This window comes from Gekko japonicus, unplaced genomic scaffold (genome assembly GCF_001447785.1).
Source record: "Gekko japonicus isolate JY-2015 unplaced genomic scaffold, Gekko_japonicus_V1.1 scaffold1540, whole genome shotgun sequence".
NCBI lineage: Eukaryota > Metazoa > Chordata > Lepidosauria > Squamata > Gekkonidae > Gekko > Gekko japonicus.
The window spans coordinates 324562-351808 of NW_015169220.1; the positions used below are offsets into that span (position 1 = coordinate 324562).

The 27247-nt window shown below is 43.1% G+C and overlaps 1 protein-coding gene across 1 annotated transcript in view; it reads left to right on the forward strand.

Annotated features, from left to right (window-relative positions):
- The first annotated feature begins 8385 nt into the window (after positions 1 to 8385).
- Positions 8386 to 27247, forward strand: part of SNX6 (sorting nexin 6) — a 47843-nt gene continuing 28981 nt past the window's right edge. The window contains exons 1-3 of the mRNA XM_015416396.1: positions 8386 to 8463; positions 8635 to 8682; positions 26127 to 26231. Of these exons, the coding sequence (XP_015271882.1) occupies positions 8458 to 8463; positions 8635 to 8682; positions 26127 to 26231 (159 nt within the window). The 5' untranslated portion in view covers positions 8386 to 8457. The remainder of the gene's footprint in view (positions 8464 to 8634; positions 8683 to 26126; positions 26232 to 27247) is intronic.

A 27247-nucleotide genomic window follows, 5' to 3' on the forward strand; every position in this document is an offset into this window, starting at 1 on the left:
TATGTAACTGAAGACTATTCACAAATGGAATCCCAGTTGAACAAAGTCTGAGTCCAGTGGCACCTTTAAGACCAACAAAGAATAAAACTTTGTTGGTCTTAAAGGTGCCACTGCATTCAAACTTTGTTCTACAGCTTCAGACCAACACGGCTAACCACCAGAATTCCAGTTGTAAGCAGTGTTAAAGTGATGTCCATAGCACCATCTACTGCCATTTAAGAGGTTTGCAAGTTTTATATCTTATTGTATTACACACAGAGAAGCTAATTAAATAAGGGCCAAAATAGACATGACTGGAGCAGCAATGTAAACATATTGCATCTGCCTGCTCAGATGGAAAGTGATGGATGTGTGTTGGGGATCCCTTTTTAAAGCAGATGAGAGAATGTAGGTGAAGCGAGCAAAATCCTGACCTTCCTCCTCTTCACTATGCTGTGCTCCAGTACTTTACAACATTTTCCTCCTCAGCCAGGCTTACGTATGGGAATGAAAAGATACTTGCTTTATTTATTTTTTGAAATTTATTTAATATTTTTTATCCTGCCTTTCCAAAAAGTTTGATACCTTACATTCATAAAAGCAATTTATAATACAATAGCCTAAACAGTACTGAATAAACATCCAAAAGATAGATGGCTGTAGCATGTGTAGTTTAGCTTTTATACCAATTTTATACCAATTTTCTTCTAGTCTGTTCATTTTCTTCACAGTACTCCTGTATCACAGAATACAAATTTGAATTCTGGTTATTTGACTTGGATTCCCCTCTGCGTAATAAAAATGCATTGCACAAACACCTTCTGCCTGCAAGTGTGATTTCATGATGACCCAGGATTCAGCTTATCATGCTGTTGAGTTGGGATTTAGAGATCAGTAGTGCCTGTTGTAAGTGGTGCATTGGCAGTCTGCTGGAGGTATGTCTAAATAGCTGCCAAGCTGTCAATGTGATAGGTTTCAGATTGGGCTGGCTTGATGCATGTTACCACTGTTTCTTCACTGTGATACAGTTGTTTCACTGTTCTTGAAGAATAAGCCTTAGAAAGGAGGACAGATTCAAATATGTTCTGCAGTGGGCCACTCCCATTTCCTTTTATATTATATTCCCCTCTATATTATTTCTGTAGAGTGTTTGGGGTGGGGGGTAGATTTAGGTTCCCTGTAAGAATAGGAGCACAGCCTGCTGGTTCAGACATGTGGTCCATCTAGTCCACCATACTGTTTCACACAGTGGCCAATCAATTGCCTAGGAGGGCCAAATAAACGGTATAGAGGGGAAGGCCTTCCCCTGATGCTGCCTCTAGGGCTGCCAACCCCCCCGGTAGGGCGGAATTCCCCCCGCCCCGGAGGCCCGTTACCCGACGCCGGGGTGTCATGCCAGCCCCTGCTGATGTCATGCCTGCCTTTGCTGATGCCCCTGAACAGGCTCCTGAGGACCCTGAACAGGCTCCTGAGGACAGTACTGCAGCAGAAAGGCAAAGACTGGATCCTGTAGCTGAAAGCTATCTAAGTGGTGAGGAGGATAGAGCCTCCCAGGGAACACCTGCAAGGGATCAGTCTCTGCTGCAGCCCAGTAATTCATCATCAGACTCGCCTCCACCTGTAACCAGGCTCAGGAATGTAAGAAGACAACAGCTGAGAGAGCGAAGGCAGAATGCACGCATGCGTGCCAGAAGATCTCTTAGCCCTGATTACTGACAGGATCCTGTCCTCACTCCTGGCTAGCTAATGAGTTGATTAGCTAGCACTGTATATATGCAAGTCTGTTGCCAGCAGTCATTTGTGCTGGCAACGTCGTTTGTTCAGGACCTGAATCCTTGCATCTCTGCTCCAGACCTTGTGGAATTCTTCTCGGCTTGATCCTCGGCTTTTGACCTTCGGCTTTGTTGACCCTGCGTGCATCTCTGACTCCTCTGGTATCGTTGTGATTTATGGACTTGAAACTTTGGTATGGCTGACCCTGCTTTTGGACTGTGATTTAAACCTGCTTGAACCTTGCTACCTGGTTTGCCCGGCTTGACCTCGGACTGTTCCTGGACTTTTGCTTGCTTGAGTCACGTCCCCTGGTCCTGCCGTGACACGGGGAATCGGGGCCCTGGGGGAACTCTGCCCCGGCGCGCGCGTCACCCGGAAGTGACGTCGCACTTTTCAAGACGACTCCCAGACCGGCTGGACACTCCCCCGCCGGTAGGGATTTTACATTTGGCAACCCTAGCTGCCTCCTAGCACTGGTATTAAGAGCTTTGCTACCTCTGTATATTAGGGTTGCAGGCAGTGTTCCCTCTAAGCTGAGTGTGAGCTAGCTCACAGTTTTTTAGCCTCCGGCTCACAAATTTCTTCTTAGCTCAGGAAGGATGGCTTCAGAACAACCTAATTTATGCTGTAGCCAAATTGCTTGCTCACAACTTTAATGCTAGTAGCTCACAAAGTAGATTTTTTGCTCACAAGACTCCATAGCTTAGAGGGACCATTGGCTGCAGGCTGCAGCTGGCTAAGCCCTGGGAGCAATTGAGAGTGGAGACAAGTTTGCTGGTGGCACACTGGTGCATGATGTCTCTTCCTGCACCAAACCATAAATGGCATAACTTCAGGGGCACTCAAAACTCTATGGTTAAATAATAGTTTTGAGCAAATCCTGGCCTGTGAAGCACCGACAAGGGAAAATGGCCCCTGTACTGTATACAGAGGTTCCTTTTATTCAGCAAGGCTAGTAGCCATTGATGGACTTCTCTTCCATGACTAACCACATTTTAAACAATCCACAAGAATAATACACATTACCAAGACAGTCTGGTATGAAAAAATATATACAGACATGTGCTAGATGCCCACAGAACAATACAACAACAAATGAGACTAGATTAAAGCCATAACATCATTTAGTGCCGGGTAATAAAGAACAACAACATATTCCTTCATAGAAAAAATACAAAGGTCGATAAAACTTTACATAGCAGTCTGCTCCAGACTCTCTCAATCTATATCCCATTAACAGTCTTGTATCCTTATCCAAATTCACAAAAGCAGTCTGCTCCAAATTCAATCAATCTGTGTCTCTCTTTCAATCAACACTTTTTCCAGATATCTAAGTGTTTCAGACCTCTGGTCTTTCCCCAGGAACAAATCTATAAACAAAGAATTCCAGTAAAATTACATTATATTATACAGGCGTGCGATAAAGAGGGGGAATCAGGCCATGGCGAGCAGTGATGAGCTGCTGCAGCCAGCCTTCCACCGATTCCTTCCATCCCTGGGTAGTGGGGGGGGGGTCGGGCGGCAGCGAGCGGCTTATTGGGGCCGCTGCCAATCTTCAAGTGCTCCCCGGTTCCACTCACCCACCAGATGGTTGTCAGCTGTAGTCTGAGGTCTGAGGGGACTGGGTGCAGAGGCAGGGCTACAGCCTTTGTGTTCTGAGGTGGGACTTAGGTGACACGGCCAATGGAAGCTGGGGAAGCTTCTGATGGACAGTTCAAGCCTCCAAACACTGTTGGTGCGCATTTTCTCTCCACTGCATCTGATGCTGCGTCTTACTCAATTATATATAAGGGAGATATGTGTATCTTCTTCCTTCTAGAATTGTGATTGCTACATGCTCAGATAAAGCAATTATTGTGAAACGAATTGTTTACATTGCACAGCATTCATTGTGTGTGAGCGATAATAGAAGAGAATTTTCTACAGAATTACTATAGTAAATGATTTTGCAAACATATCTTTGTTGATTCTTTGGGGTTTTTTTGTCACGGATGTTGTTTTTGGATTTCCACTCTGAAAAGTCAGGCTGTATGGACTGAAAGAGTAAAAAGTACTGGAACAGGAGAACTTGATGTGTTGCAGAAGGGTGTATCTGTATCTTCTATTGCACTTGTAACAGGAAATAAAAGGAACACTTTTTTGTACCTGAACCACTTCCATTTCTGGACTAGCCATCGTGCATTAATTCCACCATTCTGACTCACTCCTATGGACAAATGCGCTCAAGCAAGCAATATGCAACTGAGCCATGACATACTATAAATCAGATGTCTGTTGATAATGATGCACTACTGATGTTTGTCTGACATACATTTTTTTCAGACACCACCAACACCAAGGATTTCTACACAGTTGTCAATCTGCATTCTGTGCAAAACAGATCTCCAAACTTCTCTGTCAACCTTCTATGCAAATGAAAGTCCTTCAGTACACATGAATGACACAGCCAAACGTAGTAAATACTTATTTTCAGAGTAAAGGGAAACTGGAGTAACAGGAAGAAGAATCATAGGCTTTAAACTTCCACAGAATATGTCTGCTGTATCCTATCATTTGGCTCAGCTAAGAGCAGAGTATTCTGTTGGCACAAAGCACATCCTTGCATTGCAAGAGACTCCTTGGCTGGCAGGTTGTATCTTGTGCACAGTGAAAGAACATGCCACCTGTAGCTGAGCCAAGTAGTAGGATATAAGCAATTGGTTTTGAAGATTAGCAGTGTGATCCTAAGAAAAGCTACCCCAATGTAAGCCCATTGGCTTCAGGAGTGCAATTTTGCACAGGATTTATTTATTAATTGAAATATTCTTATCCTACCTTTCCTCTTGGCTGAAGGTGGGTTAGAGTAATAAAAGATTGCAAGTTGAAAGCAAATAAAATAACAACCTTCAGGTACCTCCCTCCTCCCTTAAAAGGTGCCTGATATTCATAACCCAGGGATAGCCTTGGCAAACAGGCCTTGCAGTGCTCCCTAACTATCTCCAACAAAGGGGCACCCCTTAGCTCTTCATGGAGCCCATTCCACAGAACCATGATGAGAAAGGCCAAAGCTCTGGTTGATGCCAGCAGGCTATTCTAAGTATGGGAACAACCAACACAACTGGGTACACAACTGTTAGTAGAAGATGCAGAATTTAAAGTGTTACTGATACAAATTAAACAGTTTATTGGAAGGCATTATTTATTTATTTCATTATACTTATAGCCCATCCTCCTCCATATAGGGCTCAGGGTGGGGAACAACATTCCCATAACAGCATTAGCAATCTGGTTAAATTTTTGTTAAAACTCACAGAAATTAAAATAGCTTAACAATTTAACAAATAAACTGACATATTTGCAGACGGCGCAAAACAGGCAAAGTAGTGTTCTTTCCCCATAACGGAAAAGGGAGGACAGAGCCAGGCTAGATGGAGAAGACTGCTGCAGTCCTCAACCGTAAGTCTGGTAAGAACATGTAACTAAGGAGCTGTGTGAATCTCGTATGCATCTGTTTTTGTATGTCCGAAGAAACTGCTTTAGTAAAGAGGCAACATTTATTCATAAAACCAGTGTGTTGTCTGACTTCCTTGGGAAATAGTGAGCTTTCGGACGCCAATCTGACCTCTGGATACACGGGTTAGAACTCACGCACCGCCCATCCTCTGTAGGCAGAGTTGACTTGGGCTCCCAGAACCAAATTGGATCGGTTCGGGTAACAAACATCTCTGTCTTACAAGCCCAGGGCCCCAGCGGAACTGCACTAGGTCTGCCAGGGCATGGATGTCATCTGGCAGAGAGTTCCACCAGGCCAGCGCCAGGGCTGAAAAAGCCCTGGCTCTGGTTGAGGACAGGCAGATGCTATTTGGGCCAGGGATCACCAGTAAGTTCTTGCCACCTGAGCGTAAAGCTCTCTGGGGGATATGCCAGGAGAGGTAGGTATATTGGTCCCAGACCGTTTAGGGACTTTAGTACCAAAACTTTGAACCTGATCCAGTATTCAACTTGGAGCTAGTACAGCTGGCGTAGCACCAGTTGTATGTGGGCTGTCGATGGGGTTCCAGTGAGAATCCATGCCGCTGCATTCTGGACCAGTTGTAATTTCCAGGTCAGTCTCAAGGGTAGCCTTGAGTAGAGCAAGTTACATTAGAGTTTGTAGAGTTTTCCTCCTTAGAACCCACTTTGGCTGCCTTAGATAATACCATGCCTGAACTCGGCCCCAAGCTGGATAGCCTTATGTCCAAGGGAGCAATAGACAGGCTTCCCCCTTCTAAAAGTTTCCACTCCAGATTCTTTCTAGTCTCTAAGAAAGATGGGGGTCTCCAACCTACCCTAAACCTAAGGGGTCTTAACCATTTCCTGTTAATGAAAAAGTTTAAAATGTTAACCTTTTCTGCTGTGTTGCCTTTCTTGGAATTAAACTCATGGTTCACTGTTCTGGATTTGAGGGACATGTATTTTCATGTGTCTATTCACCCAGATCATTGCAAATTTCTACGTTTTAAGTTTCTGGGTACTGTATACCAGTACACTGTACTTCCATTTGGACTCACTACAGCCCCATGTGTGTTTACGAAGTGTGTGGCCATGGTGGTGGCACATCTTAGATCCCTTGGTTGTATTTTACTTGCCCAAGGATAGAGCAGCATGCATAAGGGCCATGGCGGTGTATCCAAGAAAAATGCTTTCAATCAGCTCTCAGTTCTCACATCTGTTAATTCTTTTATCTGCATGCCAATTTGCTGCTATTCACCTATCTTACCAAATGTGTTATTCCAATCTTAGCTATATTTATTGCTCAGTTACTTATGCATCTTGACTCTAATTAGCTTTTCCTGGCATCTACCCCCCCCCCGCCTGTATGTAACATTTGAAGAAATCTGTTTTAATGTATCTGAAGGAGTGTGCATCTACACATGCTAAGTTTTCGCTTAAACCCAGAATTGAACTTTGTTATCTTAGAAGTGCCACTGGACTCAAACTTAGTTCACAGATCTGTTTGTTAACTCTTGCATTTGTATGCCAATTTACTACCATTCACGGATCTTACCAACTGTCTTAATCCAATCTCAGCTATAATTGCACAGTTACTTATGCACACAGTCCCCTCTAAACTGCGCTAGTGGGTGCTAGCATACATTTCAGAGGCCCGCTCAGAGGATTTCTGCTTCAGTTCATAACCAAGCTTCCACAGGAAACAATGGAGGATGGGGGCACCTCGAATTCCTATAAAACTAGAAGGCAAGCCCCGCCTCAGTGTACACTCTGGGTGTGCCTCTAATTTGGGTCTCTTCTCTTAGCATGAAACGTTGGCTGTTTGCGCTTTCTTCTACGCGGATATCTACACAGGTAATATAACCCCTATAACTGCTCCTTAATGCCTCTATCATCACCTCTTTATTTCTTAGTTCAGGATTATGAGTTTATTTTGATTGCTTAGCATGATTGTATGCAAGGATATTCTCTAATAAAACTATTGAATACTCTTCAAATCTGGAGTTTTCATACTGAACTGGACCTTGGTATATAAAAATGTGTGATCCCTTGTACTCTTCTGGCCTCCTCTGTCTCATAGCTGATTGCCCCCAATATTGAGACAGGCCACTTGTGGTAACACCCCCTCCCCAAGTGATGGTGTTTTCTAAGGGTCAGCACAGGGAGACAGTCCAAGGCCAGGTCTACCAATATAGTGAACTGGGGCAGGAAGACCTGTTCTCTGGAGGCCAGGTCTACCAATATAGTGGAAAGTGGTGGGCAGGCCTGTTCTCTGGAGACCTGGTCTACCCCTGTAGAGGATAACATTTTGTGTAACAAAATTTGACTTGATTCTGTTTTCTCTTATAATGTTTAAATTATTCTTAAAATATAAATATAGTTTTTAAACATTCATTCTGAGATGTTTACAGGGTTATGGAAATAGTCAAATTTAGACTTGCTCACAACTTTAATGCAACCCCCCCCCCCCCCCTTCCGAGGTAAAATTTCCACTCACAACACTGTGGAGCTTAGAGGGAACATTGCATCTTGACTCTAACTAGCCCTTCTTGGCAACTAACCCCTATCCTCTCTCTACCTATATGTAATGGTTGAGGAAATTCTGTTGTGCTGTATCTGGAGAGGTGTGCTTGCAAACAAAAGCTCATACCTTGAATAAAACGTTGTTGGTCTTTAAGGTGTCACTGGACTCAAACTTTGAATCTTGAATCTGAGGCAGAGTTACAGTGGGCTCAAGAAGGGTGTTAACTGGGCTTAGGGCTGCACAGTGAATAACACACATGGGCCTTGGACCCTGATTCGGCCATCCAATTGGCCATCAGCAGCAGCTGCGGTGGAGATCATCCCAAAACGGAATGCATTAGGCAGAAGCTTCTGCCCTTAAACGCCTCCTTCGTATGTCACCCTACTGCACTGTCCACTAGCCGATCTTTCCAAGTCCTGAAAGGCGCTTCCTGCCCAGACCTGCGACACCGATGCCGCAGCGCCCTCCCCCCATACCTTCCCTCTCATTGTATATAAAGCAGCCCCATGGCCCGGCACTTGCCCAAAGGGGAGGCCGGGGACTAGCGCAAGCTCAGCAGCAACCGCGGGGCCGGCAGCAGCAACTGTTTGTTCCAGACGCAGCCACCACCAACCCCCGGCCCCGCCTTGATCCCGCCCCCTCTGGTCTGAGCTGCCTGGCGGGCTGGGCCTGTGTTTGCTGAGGGAGCGGAGTAAGGGCTGGGAGCAGCCATGATGGTAGGTTCCTCTGGGTCCGCGGCCGTGAGGTGTCCGGCTAAGCGAAAGGGGCGGCGGTGCTGGCGGCCGACACACTAACCTTTGTGCTTTCTCCCTTTTCCCCTCCCTCCCTCTTCGACTGATACCTCCGTCTGCCTCTTTCTCTCCCGCCTCCGCCCTTTCTCGGAGCAGGAAGGCTCGGACGACGGCCCAGATTTCCTTTCCGAGGAAGACCGAGGAGTAAGTGCGCTTGCCCCACTGCCTGAGGAGGGCTTTTGGGGTTTTTTTTTTTAAAAAAAAATTTGCCGTCAGGGGGAGGTGGGCTTCGTCCAAGGCTGGGTGGGTGCGCGCAAGCAAGTGGAGGGACAAATGTGTGGGCTCCGTTTACCTCTTCCTTCCTCCCGTGGGTGGGGAAGGGCCGCTTGCCTGCCTGCCTGCCTGCCGAGGGGGCGCGACGACGGTGCCTGTTCAGAGGCTTCGTCTCCCTGAACCAGGGATGATGGGGTCACGTTCCTCGCAAATTGAGCTGCTTTGGCTCGTTGAAAAGTCCTGGCTGTCAGGGATGGGTTGGATGCAGGATAGCCCTGGGCTACTCGGTTTCTTCTTTCGGTGTTGTTAAAGGGCTCCCCTCTTTCTGGGGCAGTTTTTAAAAATGCATTTGATATTTAACTGAACCTACTGTAGGCAGTTAATGCATTGTAATTCCCCTCGCAGGTGAACGGGGTGTGTGACTGTAGGCGCTCCAGTATTTTTGTGGTTCCTGTCACGGTTGTATCGGTTTTAGAAATGGTTTTTGTAGTGGTGTACTTTTAACTGTGTTGGATGTGTTTTAGCTTAGTGTGTTAGGTAGGTTGAGTCTCTTCATTTTGGGTTGGTGGGATATGTATGGTTTCTAATGCTCCTTTTTGTTTAGAGAAGGCATCGATTGCTTTTGTATTGTGTGAGATCTTTTGAAGCACTTGGAATGCCTACTTGGCACTCCTTTGGGCAGGGAAATGTTCCCTATGCATTGATGAACTCCATAAATAATTGGTGGTGGTATAATGCTTTAGAGAGCTAAGGGACAGAAAGTGATCAGAAGAAACTGTTCTTGGGACAGAAGGCAAAAATCGACCTAAGGTAACCATAGGAACAGGTATAGTCATGAATATAGCAGGACTGCAAGCCAGTTAAGCCAGTGTTAACTGTTCAGCCTCATAGCAATCAGATAGCTTATTTAAAGTGGCTGATTGCTGTTATTGTCTGGTGCTGCAAGGAATGCTTTATCAGTTTAAATTTATCTACAAAATCATATATACAAAATCATATCCAAAACTGATGTTATTGTTGAGTTCTATAGGATGCTTGTGTTTAAATCTATGTAGATGCCTTCTATCTCTGTTGTTACCAAAATTAGTATAATTAACGATATCTTACACCTACTTAAGTGAAGGTAATCCATTAAGAGCAGTGTTCTGGGTGACAATTTTAACAGGGTGATCCTATGCACAGTTTAGTGTACTTGGGATGAGGGTATAAGATTCTTAGTAAATCATTTCCTAATGGTAGTTGCTGTAGCTTAGGTCCTGAAAGTCAGTTGTGCCCTACAAACTTGTGTCTCCTTCTCTTATACCTAGAGTTAATGGGACTGGTGGATTGGAGTTGGCAGAAAAAATAATGAACTTATTATGAACATCCAAAATGTAATGTTCCAGACTGCAGAGACTGGCATTGTGATACTAGAAATCATAAAAGTAGAACATTGGCATACTACAAACCCATTTTGATCTGTTTAGAATATTCAGAGTAATTCCCGGCAACCAGAGGATTATTCTTGCAGTGATGGCCTAAAGTTGTTGTTTAACTGATTATTAAGTGATTAGTTCCATTTGAATTATATTTATGTTTAGTGTTTATACATTGTTTAGGATCGAGTTCAAAGACTTGCATTTATTAACAGTTACAAACAGTGGGATTTCTTATATGGGGGTATAAATATTTAGGAATAATTTATAATCAAAATGATTTAGATAGAAGCCGGAAGTCCTTAGATCGGGGTATCAAACATAAGGCCCAGGGGCCAGAACTGGCCCATACAAGGCTCTAATGTGGCCCTGGAGCAACTGGTGCAAGGGAAGAAACAGAAGAATACTTGGGGAGAGGAGTGGGTGGCTTCAGCATGGCAGAACAACCTTGTCTGCAGCAGTTGAGCATGGGAGTTGTCTGCCCAGTGCTGCACTGCTGGCTTTCCAGTCTGCCCGTGTGGGTTTCCATGTGGGAACCAGTTTGGTGTAGTAGTTAGAAGTGGGGATTCTAATCTGAGATAACCGGGTTTGATTCCCCACTTCTTCGCATGCAGTTGCTGGGTAACTTTGGGCAAGCCACAGTTCTCTCAGAGCTGTTCTCTCAAGAGCAATTCTCAAGGAGCTCAGCCCCACCTACCTCACAGGGTGTCTGTTGTGGGGAGAGGAAGGGAAGGAGATTGGAAGCTACTCTGAGACTCCCAGTGAAGGACGGGATATAAATCCAACCCCTTCTTCTTTTTCTGCACCCCCTTCCAGCCCATGGGGCCCTGCAGTGAGGGTATACCAACTCAGAGATTACCAGCTGCTGTTCTTTATACAGTTTATATCTCCAATTACGTTTTATGGCACACATGGCCCAGCCCAACAAAGTGACGTTTATGTCAGATCCTATGTCAGATCCAGCCCTCATAACAAATGAATTGGACACCTCTGCCTTGGATGTCTGAGAAACTTCTGTTTTTACCTTTTTGCCGTGCCTGAAAGACTCTTTGTTTATGGAATCCAAAACATTCTACAAGGGTTTTTAACTATTTTTCTTTCATATCTGAGCGTATTTTAAGTAGCATAAAGAGTTTGCTCCTATAATATAATAATTCTTGGAGTACCGTATTTGCTCCTATAATATAATAATTCTTGGAGTACCGTATTTATCTTTCGACTTTGTTTGTGATTGGTGATTACAGTATCCTTTCCACCATGGGAGAGGTAACACATAAATAAGAATTCTAGCTTTGTTTTTTGATTTGGCACAGCCGATTAGAACATAAGAAGAGCCCTGCTGGATCAGACCAGTGATCCATCTAGTCCAGCAACCTGTTTCACACAGCTGCCAACCAGGTATCCTTGAGGATCAACAAATAGAGTAGAGGCCAAGGCCCTCCCCTGATGTTGCCTCCTAGCAGGTGAATTCATAACCTAATTTTTAAATTTGGATCATTATATGTACCTGTGGTTTTATACCCCTATTTACAAATCAATAAAACAATAATATATGCCCACTCAATTCCTAAGAATAAGTGCTTAAAAAAATTATTATAATGTTGAAAACTGCCGGTCTTTCTTGGTGATAATATATTAGCTGACTTTGGCTGGGAGGGCGGAGTATAAATCTGATACATAAATAAGCAATGGCATCCATTCACTGTTGTTAGTTTTATGAATGCTTAGAAATGTAAATGCTGGAGCATACTCAGTTGGTTTCCTTGAAGCAGGGTGGAAGAATTATTATTTTAATGGTTTGGATGCAAATCCTGTTGTTGCCTCTAGGAAGCTGTAATTTTGTATTATTTCTGAATAAGGCTGAGAGTATGGCATGGAGGCTTTCTATGTCCAGGTAATAAGCTTTCCTTTTGTTTCTTACACTGCTGATGATTTCTAACTTTAATTGCTATATTTCTAGGTGGCCCAAATGGAGAGAGACATAGATACCTTATTTTGCAGCAGTATATGTATTCTTACTGTTTGAATAAAATAAAGATATATCTTTTAAAGTGCAAAGTACAATTTTATGTTAACTGAATTATGCATAATGCTTTTTTTTGTTCCGAAATAGCTTTTCACAAATCCCCTTGTCAATTTGCCAGTGATATGTTTATGACTTGGACACATCTGCGTGTACAGTCTCTGTTGGTACAGGAAAGTCTCCAGGGTGAAGCCAAGGTATCCTGCAAAAGCAGAGGGCAGTGGGAGAGGCTACAGCCCTGCTTACCAGTTGATTGCCTTTATAAGTTTGCCTTTCAAGGAGGCTGACTCCCCTATGCTGATCAGTGTGTGGTGGAGTAAAGTGGGAATAAGCAGGAGGAGCTCCTGGTGAAAGAGGTAAGAATCACCATAAGAGCAGGAGGGATGATGAGAAAGAAATATGGAAGAGACATATACAAGAGTTGGTGCTTCTGGACTCAGATCTAAGATTTTCAGGGTATAAGCTTGCAAGACTTAAAGATCTCTTTGTCAGGTATGAACAAGAACGTGCACAAGCGTGAAGTGCTTGTGAGTTTCCATCATCCCTATCCTTCCATGACAGTTTTGCTCAACTGAGTAGGGACTTCTGCAGGTGTCAACCGGAAAACGGGAACAATCAGCAACTGCCCATACATGTGTCTTCTCTCTTGTGGCCCCCACCTTATGGAATGGACTGCCTGAGGAGGTCACGAAGAAGAAGAAGAGTTGGTTTTGTACCCTGCCCTTCAGTACCCGAAGGAATCTTGGAGCGGCTTACAGTCACCTTTCGTTCCTCTCCCCACAACAGTCATCCAGTGAGGTAGGTTGAGCTGAGAGAGCTCTGAAAGAGCTGTGACTGACCCAAGGTCACCCAGCTGGCTTCACATGGAAGACTGGGGAATCAGCTCCAGCTCCAGATTAGAGTCCTGCCACTCTTAACCACTACAATAGTCAGTTTGGTGTAGTGGTTAAGTGCGCGGACTCTAATCTGGGAGAACCGGGTTTGATTTCCCCACTCCTCCACTTGCACCTGGCTGGATGACCTTGGGCAAGCCGTAGTTCTGATAAGACCTGTTCTTGAAAAAGAGCAGTTTCTGTCAGAACTCTCTCAGTTCCACCTACCTCGCAGGGTGTCTGTTGTGTGGAGGGGAAGGGAAAGGAGTTTGTAAGCTGCTCTGAGACACCTTTGGGTAGTGAAGGGCGGGGTATAAATCCAATCTCTTCTTCTTCTACACTAGACTGGCTCCCACTCTCCTAGGTTTCTGCAAACAATGTAAAACTGAATTATTCGAGAGGGCTTTGCTACACAGGCAGAAGAGTAGCATTGTACAAAAGGCTTCACAAAGTTACTTGGATAAATTATTGGGGACTGTGGTCTGTATTACTGTATATAGTTTACTGTGGGTTGGATCCTATTGTGTAAGTTGGTATAATTTAATGTGTCATGTTAACAGTTATACTTTGCTTCTGTTCTGTTTTTCAGATTTCTTGTTGGTTCTACAACCCAGAGCCTATTTCATTGTTTATTGAATGTCCCATCTTGTTGATTGTGCTGTCTCACTCTGTGTAATCCGCGATCCGCCTTGAGTCTCAGTGAGAAAGGCGGACTGTAAATAATGTAAATAAATAAATGAAGGAGGTGGGAATATGATACGAGAGCTACCAGAAATCTCCCACCCCAAGTAATTGTATGGGTGGCTTCAATTCCTCTCTTCCTTTTTTGGACCCTTTTCATTACAAGGAAGGGAGTAATTTCTTAAGACCTTTACTCCCCCAATTTCACTCCTCTCCCCTTGCGTTTGCCTCTTTCCTTTTTTAAAAAAATTGCTCCCCTGCCACTGGATTGTCATTTTCCCATACTGTGTTCTGGCTTTCATTTTTAAAACTGTCTTTACTTTTCACTTCCATTTGTTGTCTATTTGGCCACCCTCAGATTTGCTTCCCATCTTTTTATAATGCTTTTCATTCCAGTGCAGATAGTTTATCTGCATCTTCATTTCTTCCTCTTCCTCCTTCCATTTTGACAGTAATGTCTGGCTCTCATGTTTTTAGCTTTTTTGTTCCTCCATTTTCCTGCCCTTCTTTCCCACTATTTCATTTGGAAGATACTATTTTCTCCTTGCTTTTATTCCTGTTTACAGGAATATCCTTTCCCCTCCTCATAAACGAAGGAAACTTTGAATCGATCTGTATCAAATTTTTATCTTGCCCGTTCCTCTTAAGTATGCAGGATGGATTGCATGGTTCTTCTCATGGGTCTGTGGGGTAGGTCAGGCTGAGTATGGCTGGCGCATGGTTACCTGGAGACCCACATGGCTGAGTGGGGATTTGAACCCGAGGGTCTCTCTGGTCCTGGTCTGTTGCTCTGACCACTAAACAACTCTGACATGGGGTGGATGTCACAGCATTCTCTCCCCACCAGAATATAGTGAAAGATTCACATTCCAAACAGTGTGAAGATAGTTCCAACTAATTATTTACTTTTCTCAGCCCCAAACCCTTTTTTGTTTGTTCCACCTTCTATTCCAGTTTTCATCAATTTGAATGTGGCTTGTCATAATTAGTGAGATACAGGGGCAGGTTGGCCTTGTTTTATGTGGTTTTTTGATGTGCTGCCCTAGTATAGTGAAATGCTCCTTCTCATCTATTAACACAGTTAGTATTGATTTAGTCCCCTTAAGTAAGAGACCCCTGTTACTACAGTTTCATAACATCTCAGTGGATAAATGGCTGTCATTAGGAAGTCACAGACTCCAAGGTGTTAACTGGTAAGAACTAAACTGTAAAGTTATAATTTTAGCTATTTTATTATGTTGTAACCCACCCTGAGCCCTGCTATGCATGGAAGGACGGGATAGAAATCTAAAGTAATAAATACATGGTTTATTGGAAGGCACCATTACAAAAGCAACCTGTTTAACACATGAATAAATGATAAAAGCCATGGACAGAGAAACACCAGAATGATGTATATAAAATGGGACACAGAAACAGGCAATACATAAACAGACAAGATATGAATCTACAGTACGGTTTTAAACCAGTATCCAGAAGAGGAGACACAAGGTAGTGGAGAGAAAAACTATAAACCTTTATGCATCACAAATACATTTAAAACAAAAACCTACAAACATGAGAGCAAGCTTTAATGCATGCGATCCATTCTGACCATTAAAATACAGATTGCCTCCCTACTACCCTCCTTTCTAGTTACAACTCAGCTCTCTAGCAAGCAGCTTAATGCACTTTCAGGGATCCAGGAAGGTTGATGAGAAAGGACCCTTGTAGGCCTGTGGGCTTTTCTGGATCCTAGGAGGAGAGGAGGTCAAGGCACAGCAGCTTAGAACTGGAACTACAGAATAGGCCCTTCTGAACCCAGAGTTCTTTAGCCCTTAAACAAACTTAATGTAAAATCACTGTACAACAAGGGAATGAAAAGACCACATAATAAGGAACAATCCAAAACTTAAAAGGAAAAATTGCTCAAGCTGTCAAAAGGAAGAACTCCATAAAATCCTGGGGTTGGCCTCTGAAGGCATCAGGAGACGGCTGGACAGTGTCCACAAAGCATGTGGACCCCAAACTGGCAAAAGCCTGCCCTCATCCAGGGTCTTTATATCTTTCCCATAAATGGGGCATTACCAGGGTGGTCACCATCTCCTAGGAGTGCAGAAAGAGAAGTGAACAAGTAATTTCACCCTTATATTGTTTGCTTTGTCTCTCAGGGGACCGAACTTTCCTTTCCCATAACATCTTCCAGTATCCCAAAACAATATGGCAGAGTTTTTCTTATTGGTCATAACACTGGTCTTTTGTCAGAGTAGTAGGTGTGCCTCTAAGCTTTGGCGATCTCAAGGTTTCTTAGCAATCAGCAGTGCCTGTGGAGACTTCAGATGAGGAAATTCAAGCTGGGGTCTGAGAAATGGTAGAGTACACCTGTAAAACATGATTGTGCATACAGACATTTTTGGGTCCCCCATATGTATGGGATCTGGTTGCCTGTAATGGTAGTTGCTGATGCATCAAGGATCAACAGACCTTTCTTAGTACGTCAGTAGTTGCTTGTCTTACTTTGCTTGGCACAGTTGACACAGCATATTGACACACCAGTTTTTGGGCTCCTTCAGCAAAATTTACATATTCTCCCAGAGCTGTTGGATAAATTACTTAATAAAACAAGATCAAAATCTATGCTTTTCCTCACTTCATAATATTATGCAGGGCCAAAACCCATTGGGGTTGTCTAGAGAAAGGAGTCTTTCATTGTAAAAATCCATTTGGATAAATTGCCCTTATGAACAAAACTTTTCTATCAATATTAAGGAGCGCCTTTCAAGTGTTTACTTGTGGTTAGGTGTCCCACATGGAATGGCCCAGTGTTGTATTATTGTTGTCTCAGCAAGCTACAGAGTCAGAAACTTGTTTTGTTCAAAGATGAAAGTTTTAATTGGATCAGACTGAGCTAACAATAGCATTGGGCTAACAGTTCATGTGAAGTTGGATGAGTTGTTATATCATGGTTAAAAGTAATATTATGATGGGTTTGGACTTTAATTGGCCTGCAGAATATACCACTTGGCTACCAAGTCCAGCTGCGACTTGTGGACCCTAAATAAAGCAAATTTAGAGATGCTGAGCTGCAGACTGGAAGGTCTGTAGTCCGGCGGTTCAAGACCCTAGTGCTGCATGATGGGGTGAGGTTCTGTCTCTGGCCCCAGCTCCTGCCAACCTAGCAGTTCGAAAGCAAGAAATTGCAAGTACATAAATAGGTACCACTTCGGTAGGAAGGTAACAGCGTTCCACACGCCTTGGCATTTAGTCATGCTGGCCACATGACCATGGAAGCATCTTTGGACAGCGCTGGCTCTTCAGCTTGGAATGGGAGATGAGCACTGCCCCTTAGAGTCGAATTCGACTGGCTTTTGAGCAAGGGAAACCTTTATCTTTAATAAAACAAGTACTACATAAAATTATACACATACCCGTTCTGTAAACTCTCCCTGTTATCCCTTGTATAACCTGGCTTACGCTGAAGTCTTCAATAGGCTGTAGTAGGAAAGCCAGCAGTAGTTTTTCCCACTTGTGTTTCATGCTATGAATGACCATCAAGAATACTTGACTACTGTTAGGTTTGTTAAAGGTAATATATCCAATTTATGCTGCCCGAGGTATCAAAAAGTTAAATGCCAGCTATCTATATCTTTTCCTTCGGTTGCTTAGAATTGCTGCTGGATTTCCTAAAAACAATTAGACTGTTAATGCCAACTGCCATCCAATTCTCAGGGTCCAGATGGTCATCACAAACTTATCCCAAAGGCTGTATTTGCTCAGAACATATTGTGTAAACTGGGCTTTTTATGGACATGGAAATTGTCCCTGCAAAATGGCAGACATAATTGTGTCAGCTTCCCCCCTTCATCTGCTGTAATCACAAGAAACATTTAGAGCAGGAACAGCCGTGTCTGTGCTCAGCCTAGTCCTGGTGAGCCATCCTTTATGTAGATCATTCCTCTTGTTCCTGCGGACTGGCTGGAAATGAGAACTCTGGAGAGTTCTAGGCATTTCCTGTGCCGTGTGTGTGTGTGTGTGTAAATATATGTACTACAGAGTTCTAAGCATTTCCTTGATGGCATTATTAAATCATTGATTCTTCTATCAGGAACTTCTTGGGAACTCAGCAACTTTATGCAGTTAAAAATTCTTTTGAGTGGTTGAAAACTACCCCCTTCCCCTCTCATTTCACAGAATGATTTTATTAGCATGATAAAATACACTCTCATCTTTCTGGAATTAGCTTTAGTTGCAGATCTTTTCTCTTGCTCTGAATCCATAGAACTGGCTAAGAACCTCGTGATTTGCCGAATTTGATAGCAGTGCATGCATAACAGTAGCAAATGTAAATTCTCCATAAATAGATAAGAGTTATGAAAATCACTGTATTCTGGGACAGTACAGTGTCTTAGAGAACTGGTGTGTAAACAATATGACCCAGGATCTGTTTGTTTAATCTAATCAATCCATCTTGACCTTTATATGTAAACAGATTTGTTTTATTTTAAACTGGCTAGCTTTTAGTTGCCATCTTTTTGATTTGGCTACTTCATCCCATCCCCAACCATTTTGTCAGTACTCATTATAGTGATTTAGTAAGAAGGTTCATGCAGAAAGCTGGTATTACGCAAATTGCCATGCCTATGATCTGTTTAGAGGGTAAGTATACTGATACAGAGTCTACAAAAATCACACCGCTTTTGGTCGTTCCTGAAACATCTTAGGAACATTACTGAGAGCTTTTCATGACTACATTCTTTCCTTCCCCCATCTTATTTCTCAGTGTAGCTTTCTTTCAAGCTATCACTTTGCTTTGTGACCTCTCTCTGCAAGTCTTTGTGTGGTGCTTTGGTTTGTCCATCTTGGAACCATCTGTTGAGTCACTTTTCTTTGGAAAGTGTTTTTGGTTCCACAGTATACCGTCTCTTGCCTTGAAAGGCCTATGGGGTCACCATGAGTCAGCTGGGACTTGATGGCAAAAAAAAAAGTATACTATGACTACTTAGGCCTTGAGTCAGTGCTCAGGACACTTAGTGCTTGGTTGCTTGCTGAGTTCTTTCAGCTTGAAACTTATTTTCTGTGGTGATTTTGAAGCGTTTAATTTGGAGAATATAAATAGTTTTGAAACACCATAGAATATAATGTTTGTAGAATGCATTAAGTATCTTAGAAAGACAGCCCTTTTAGTCTGCAGCCCTGCTGCTTATACCTGTAACCAGGGTGACTGTTAGCTTAAGGCTTCACAACACACTACTTTTCCTAAATATTTACAAGGGCAGCATAGTTAATATGTGATCAGGATGTCCCACCTCACTTCACTTTGTTTGAAGATTAGCCTGTATTTCTAAATCAAAGTAAATCTCTAACTCTCTCCTTTTTTAGACTCTGTCCATGCTGATCCGTGCTCTTGTAGCCTCATCGTTTGATTACTGTAACATGCTCTGCATTGAAATGACTGGAAACTGCAGCTGGTCTAGAATGGGGCAGCCTGAATATTGTTAGGAGCTGGACAATGGAAGCATATGTTGCCCATATTGAAACAGCTAGGTTGGCTGACAGTTTGTTTCTGAGTTCACTTTAAGGTGTTGGTGATGACATTTAAAGCCCTTCATGGCTTGGGGCCCACATATCTGAAGGACCATCTCCTTCTGTGTGTTCCTGTGTGCCAACTGTGGTTTCCAGGCTACCACCTGCTTGCTGTTCCCCCTACCTGGCACCACCCAGAGCCCTGGCCTTTCCGCTCATGGCCCCCACTCTGTGGAATAGGCTCCCTAAAGAGGTGCCATGACCCCCTTTTTTGGGAGAACTTCAGGAGGCACTGCAAAGGCTTGCTTATTTGCCAGGGCTTTTGATGGGATACGAACAGCAAGTGTCTTTTTGCAGGTGGGTGGGTATTTGGGGTTTGTTTTATTTGGTTTTCATTTGTAATGTGGTTTAAAAGTAAAACTTTAGCCAAAAGGAAATTTGGGGTATAAATATTTTGATTGATTAATGGGAAGCTTTTGATAAATGCTTTGTATTTGAAACAATGCTAGTACTTGGGATTAGCATTATTTACTATTTCTGTGATTGAACCAGCATGTGCATGGTAAGGACTGGTGACTTACCACGCCTCTCCGGCTGCAACTGACCAGAAACAAGCTGACCTGCTTTTGTACCTTTAGCAACAGCTTGCTCTAAACAAATCAGTTGGCATGTGAAGCTTTTCTGGTATGAACATTAGCAGAGGACAATAGCTATAGATCAAACTGTTAGTGGCACAGCAACTGATAAAAAGTTTGGCAACACTGTCAAGAGTGCTGGTATAGATGTCGTCTCATACTCATGGTTGCATGGCATTAGTACATTGCTGTCTCTGTGAGAATGAAGAGGCTGCATCAGATGTGCATAGTGTTAAAGTGGCAGCACATGGACATGGCTGGTAAACATATAGTTCTACCCATTCTGACTGTATGTAGACCACAGTCATGCAAACTCCCAAAAGCTCCTTGTTCACATCGTGAACACTTTGCAATCGTAAGTAAAAAGATGGTGAAAGAATTCAGTACAGTTGCATCCCTCCTTCCCAAGATGCTTTGAAAGTCTATTTTTTGTATAGCTGAATGTGCCTTAGCAAACAGGATGAGAGAATGGATTAATTGGTACAGGAGTGATTGGTATAAGTGCTGTTCAAGACCCAGAGTGTGAATAATAATGTGATGTTGCACTGAGTATTATGACTGACTCAAGACATTCCTTAGGGGGAGGTGTATTCCTTTAGGGTGGTGTTACCTGTTGCTCATAGTTTGGTCCTAAACATGTAAAAGCACCACTGAGTTCAGTGGACGAGTATTTTTAGTATTGCATCATCATAGTTTGTCTTCTTCCCTGTCTTCTTTCCACCTCCCCGCCGTTTGAGAAGGCTATCTGTTTTGAAAACTTTTATGTTAGAAATCCAGTTACAATGATATGTAGGGAGAAGTTAATGCAGCATACTAATCCTCAGAAGTAGTAAATACACATTAAATACACATTAAAATGGTGTATAAGAAATCTTTTGTTGCATGGTATCACGCTTCATGGGAAGGCCTAGAGAAAGCTGAGGACTGAATTTCAACTGACTCTGGCCAAAACCAAATCCCACACATTATAAAATGTCAGGTTTGCATGAAATTAAGGCAGGAAATCTGTGTTGACAGCCGTTCTAAATGTTTGAGAGAGCTAGACTAGAGTTGCAGTTCTCTACACTCTTGCAAAACTTGGTGGTAAGCAAGTGTGTAGAGCATGATTTTATACTTGGCTTGTAAATATGACTGCATTTATTTCCAATGGAAGTTGGGGCCGTGGCTCTGTAAATTGTGAAGGCATGTGCAAGTTGTGTTCTGCATTGTCAGTAAATGAAGACATTCTAGAAAACTAAAATGTGGGAAAGCACTGTTCATGATTGGTAGGAGTAAGATTGTTGAATACAGCCATTCCGGAGGCTGTATGTATAAAGTTCACTGAGGAATAATTGGAATATGTTTGTATGTTCATACAGCAAATTAGTTTCCAGAGTCAATTTTAAAAAGAATGTTATTTATCCAAGGGTGGGTAAAGTTTTTAAGTATGTATTGTCTTTTACCTCTTGTTTTGTAGAGATTTTGTATAAAAACAAAAAACCAGTTTCCTTGAAAAATCTAGTAATGTACGTTCTGACATCCAAGTTAGATTGACTTCTACAGTCATGCAACTCCCCGTGTGGCAGCCAACTTGCGTCTGTGACGGAATACATGCTTGACAGTGAATGGTAGGAGTCTTGCCTCTCTGTTACAGGTGTTGCAATGAGAAGATGGTAGGTGGGTATGCCTATAAGTTTCTACAGCAGATCAGATTCCTGAACAACACAGCCTGTTGCAATCCTCTCCATGATTATGGTCCCCAGGAAATTCCAAATATCCCCCACTTGCCACCCCTTTCTACTTATTTGTGAGAACGTCCAACATCCCTCCCTTTCTTTTTATCCTACTGTGCAGGGATATGGTAGTCATTGTAGCACAGCTCCTATTCCGCTGAGATTGCCTGAGAAGCCTTAAGGCCATGCTGCATTTCCTAACCATGTCAGCATTGCTACAGTTTCCAGTAACAGCAGTGCTGAAATGGTTAAGAACGAGGTCATGGGTTAGTCTCACACAGGCTGAAATTTCTAGTGGTATAGTTGAAGGAACATAACTGCTGTGGTCTTCCGCACTGCATGTGCAAAATAAGAAGTAGGCCTGTGGTGATGATGGGTTTGTCACTACAGCATGTGCATTTCTACTCTTCCTTCCTGGATTCAGAGGCATATGGTGAAGTTGGCACCAATTTGTTCATCCTGTTACAGTCAGCCGTATTGCGTAGCTTCTTGCAACAGGGACTCTTCTGGGTGTGTGAATTAATGGGAGAATAAAAGCCTTACGTGCTGTTGTCTGTGAAGCTCAGTGAATAGAGCAGAGAGATTGGAAACAGAAAGGAAAGGGGTGGGAATTGAGAGATGGTACAGAGGGCTAGAGGAAAAAGCAGATGGAAGTACAGGAGGTTGTGGCACACAGAGGACAAAGTTCTGTGGGGTGCATGGGGGGGAGGGGCTAATAGAAAATGCAGACTCCTCAAGAAATGTAGCAACAATGTATTCCTGACAGTGGCACTTTTAATTAATAAAGTGAAAGCTACTCACCAGGTTCTAAATTTTCTGAAGAGATGCAAAGCATGAAGCATAACATGGTGGCTCGTATCTAAAAACTGTGTTCTAAAAATGGAAAAGGACTTTAATCTTTGAAAGAAGGGACAGCCATTTCTGCTGATTCTCTGCACTGATTGCTGCCCCTTTTCCCTATGCTATTCTTGAGGGTCTGTTGATCCCCCAGAAATAAAACTGGGCGGTGTGTGTGTGTGTGCTTAATGGATTTCCTCAGGGACAGGGAAAGTGGGAAGGTTTCACTCTGCAAGGTCTGGTCCATCAGCAGATCTCATTGGAGAGGAGCCTCCCCCCCAGCTGCTGTATGTGTATTATATATTGTATGGAACTTTAGTGTGGTATGTGTATGGTTTAATCTTATCCAAGCCTGAAACAAATCTTAAAAATAGTCTATGAGAATGTGTAGGAGATCATAGGGAAGATTAGCTTCCAGTACTACAGGGTTCTGTTACACCATACTTTGCCACCCTCTCAGTGAAGAGGGAAGTGTCAGAGCGTCTAGAAGGCTGGGGAAACTGAACATCACTTCAATCCCAGTGCTCTGCACTTGCCAGACAGAACCTGGACCATGTTGCCATCTGTGACCATGCAAGGAGAAGCTCAACGCCATAGGAAAGATCAAGGTTGTTGTTGTTGGTGGTGGTGGTGGTGAAGACATTATTTTTCTTGGCCTTGTCACTGACCCTTTGAAGGAGGAAAGAGAATTTCAGCAGTCAAAACACTAGGCTGGGGAGAATAATATATATACCACAGGTGCCTTCTTCTACTACAGCTGACTAACTTTACAATTTTAATTGTAAAATGATTGTGACCCATTATGACTGAAAAAATATCTACAGCAATTCAATAAATATGCCATGAGCTACAAGGAAGGTGAAGACTTTTGTTCTTCCTTTTACAAGCTTCTCTAGGTATGTGTAGCATTCCAATGGGAGCAGAAGCTTTGGTAGACCAGCACCCATTTTTTAGATGTAGTGCAGGAAGTCCTTACTAGTTAGATATATATATATATAGGAAAAAATAGACATCAAGGTCAAGGGCTATGACATGCAGGAAATACAAGGCAAGGTGTATTTATGTAAAATTAAAGTTTAAAAGGTTTTTGAAGATATTTACCATATATATAGTAAGATACAACTGAGCTGGCTTTGGCTGGGAGGGCAGGGTAGAAATCAAATAAATAAATAAATGTACAAAAGCTTTGTTCAATGAAGTAGTAAATGAAACAGGTGTTTATTTCTCTGCTAAAAACTTGTGTTGGGATTTCATTCCCTGTGGATTATTTTGTGTAGCAGCAGAAGACGCTGTTACAAATTAAGTTAAGATACCAGGTTTTTAATTGTTTTGAATATTTATTCTTTGTTGTATTATTCTAATATCCACATACCCCGCCAGCCATGGGTCTCATTGTGTCAAGCAATATATTGATTTTTTTTTAAATTCTCAACTTAATACAGAAGCATTTTTGTTGTTGTTCAGTCGCACAGTCGAGTCCGACTCTTCGCGACCCCATGGACCAGCTCCCGCCAGGCCCTCCTGTCTTCCGCATAGGTTTATAAAATTATGCATGGGATGGAGGAAGTGGGTAGAGGGAGCTTTTTCTCCTTTCCCCATAATATTAGAACTTGGAAACACCCAGTGTAGTTGGTGGGCACTAGGTATAGGACAGACACAATGATATATTTCTTCTACAAGTAATTTGTGGCACTTGCTGCCAGTGGATGTTGTGATGTCCACAAGCATAGATGTCTTTAGAAGGGGGTTAGAGAGATTCATAGAGGATAGGTCTATGCCAGTGTTCCCTCTAAGTGCCACAGTATTACATAAGAACATAAGAGACGCCAATGTTGGATCAGGCCAAAAGCCCATCCAGTCCAACAGTGGCCAAAAATACCAGGTGCCATCAGGAGGTCCACCAGTGGGGCCAGGACATTAGAAGCCCTCCCACTGTTGACCCCCCCCCCCAAGCACCCCAAGCACTGTGAGCAGAAATTCTACCCTGTGAACGAAAAAAGCTAATAGCATTAAAGTTGTGAGCAAGTCTACATTTGACTATCACATGAATTAGTTTTTTTAAAGATTACTTTAAAATCTCAGAATAAATTCTTTTAAATTGTATTTAAACTATATTTTAAGAAAAATGTAAACATTATTAGAGTAAACAGAATCAAGTCAAATTTCACCCACCCCTCTCCACTATAGTGGTAGACCTGGCCTCCGGAGAACAGGTCTACCCACCCCAGTCCACTATATTGGTAGACCTGGCCTTGGACTGTCATGTTGTGCTGAGCATTGGAAAACATACCAGCACACGGGGGGGACGGGACTCTTGCAGTCTACTCTGGGTTTTTTAAGTGAAATATGACAACCAGCATTACAGGTCAAGTATAACAGAGGAGGAGCAATCGCTGTCAGAACCCTGTGTAACCTAACAAACAGGAAGTTGGTTAAATGTTATCAACCAGGCAGAACTTCTTATTTATTCAAATATTTATATCCCACTTTCCCCTGTGACTTAAGGCAGCTTACAGATCATACTGAAAAGCACAATATGGTTGTGTAAAAAAATAAATTTCTCAGCTCCGTTGTAGCCTATGGGGACCATTATAGTTAATAGGCACCATAGGCTATAATGGAGAATTGATCTGGGGGTATCTGGGGCTCTGCCCCCCCTTTTTAGGTAGAGGCACCAAATTTGCAGTATAGCTGCTGGTGCCTCTCCTCAAAAATCCTCCCAAGTTTCAAAACGATTGGACCAGGGGGTCCAAATCTATGAGCCCCAGGAGGTGCCCCCATCCTCCAGGAAATACTTTCTGTGCAGAAACAGAAACCTCTGAGCTGGCATCTAAAATTGTGTATACCAGCACCCCCTAGCACAGCTTAGAGGGAACTATGGGTCGATCAGTGGCTTTAAGCCATAGTAAGTATGGGGAGCCTCCATATTCAGAGGCAGTAAACCAGAGCTAGGAGCCAATACAAGGGGATAGCTTTGGCCTCTATGTCCTGTTTGTTGGCTGTTCAGGGCAACTGGTGTGAAACTGAGTGGTAGACTGAAAAGACCAGTAGTCTGTTCTAGCAGGGCTCTTCTGTTTTTATATACAACCAGTCTACAGTGTCATTAAAAGGACTCAATTTCTATCTGATTTGTCTTTCAAAACAAAAATGTGTTACAATCCTCCTGAAGGTTTATAGTAAATTGATCAGATGGATTTCCTTTGGTGGGGAGTTCAGAGGGAAGGCATCACCACAGTGAAGTCCTATTCCTTGTCACGGACCTTCTCATCTCAGGACCTCTGTATTCCATATTTGCTGCCTTGGGGCTTGATCTTTGAGAAATGCCCCTCCTTATTATTCCCTTTAAATGAGGTATATGCAAAGTATTTGCATGCCAGCACAGCTTCTCTCTGGGCAGTCGAGTGCTGGCAGTCAAAACACTGTGCATATAGGGGCTTGCTTATTAACTGGAGCCTTGAAACAAGACACAGAGCTGCATGGAATGTGGCATGGGTGAATGCTGTTTAAATCAGGCCTTAAGTAGCATTCTTAACAACATTGCATTTTATATGAACTTTACAAAATAGTCTGTATCTGTTATAATGGTACCTATTACGGCAGTATTTTGTTTTAAACTAAAGCATATGTGCAAAACTCTAAACTGAACTTGGTGCTCTTGTTTTTAAGTCTTACTAAAGCTGAGTCCTTTCTTTGTTTAGCTTAGACCGGTCAATGTAGATCTGCAAACTGATTCTGCCTTGCAAGTGGACATTTCAGATGCTCTTAGCGAACGAGACAAAGTTAAATTTACCGTCCATACAAAGGTAAAACCATCTTGGTGCGTAGCTTTTACATCTGCTATCTACTGAAATTTCTGCTTATACTGTATGTCAAGAGAAGTCTTACAACCTGCCATGCAACTAGTTGTGAATATGCTACTTGGAATTTTCATTGCTTGCAATAACACTTAATTATGTGTAAACATTTTTAATGGCAGTGTCTCTATCTCTAGTTGTCTGTCAAAAAATTCAAGGTGTGTAACCAAATACTTTTTATGTAAGCAAAATACATGGAAAGTTTTGTGATTTTTCTGTAATCTTTCATCTAGTTCAACACCATGCTAATCTGACTTCTATTAAATTCTCCTTTAGCTGTAACTGTATTCAGAATGCTAATAAATTGTGCCTGAAGTCTAAATATAAAACTTCTTTCATTGTTTTGGAAAATGCTGCTTCTTTTTTTAGTAACTGATAGTTTAAGTATTGTATATATCTATATATCTAATAGTGAAGGTGCCCCCTGCGTGCGGATATATAAATCCGCACATCGGGGGCACCTGGGGGGCTGGGAGATTTTCCTGCACACTTGGGGCAGTTCCCAGGTGTGCACAAAAATCTAAGAAGTTGAAAAAAAATATAGGGGGGATATTTAACCCCCCCAAAAAAAAGTATAAGCGCCTTCCCTGCGCATGCGCAGGGAAAGCTCTGGGAACTCTGCGGTGGGCTGGCGGTTGGAAGCTGCTCAGGCCTCGCCGCAGGAGCGGGGGAGGGAGGAGGAGATCGGTGGCGACAGCAGAGGAGACCACCGGAGCCGGGGGGAAGGGGAAGAAGATCGGCAAGGCCCAGCGGCTGGAAGTCACTCGGGCCTTGCCACCGGAGCCAGGGTAGGGAAGGAGACCGGGGGAGGGGAGTGGAGGAGATTGGCAAGACCTGGCTGCTGGAAGCCGCTCGGGCCTTGCTGCCAGAGCTGGGGGTGGGGGAGGAGACCAGGGTGGTGGTGGAGGAGATCGGCGAGGCCCGGTGGCTGGAAGCCGCTTGGGCATCACCGCCAGAGCTGGGGG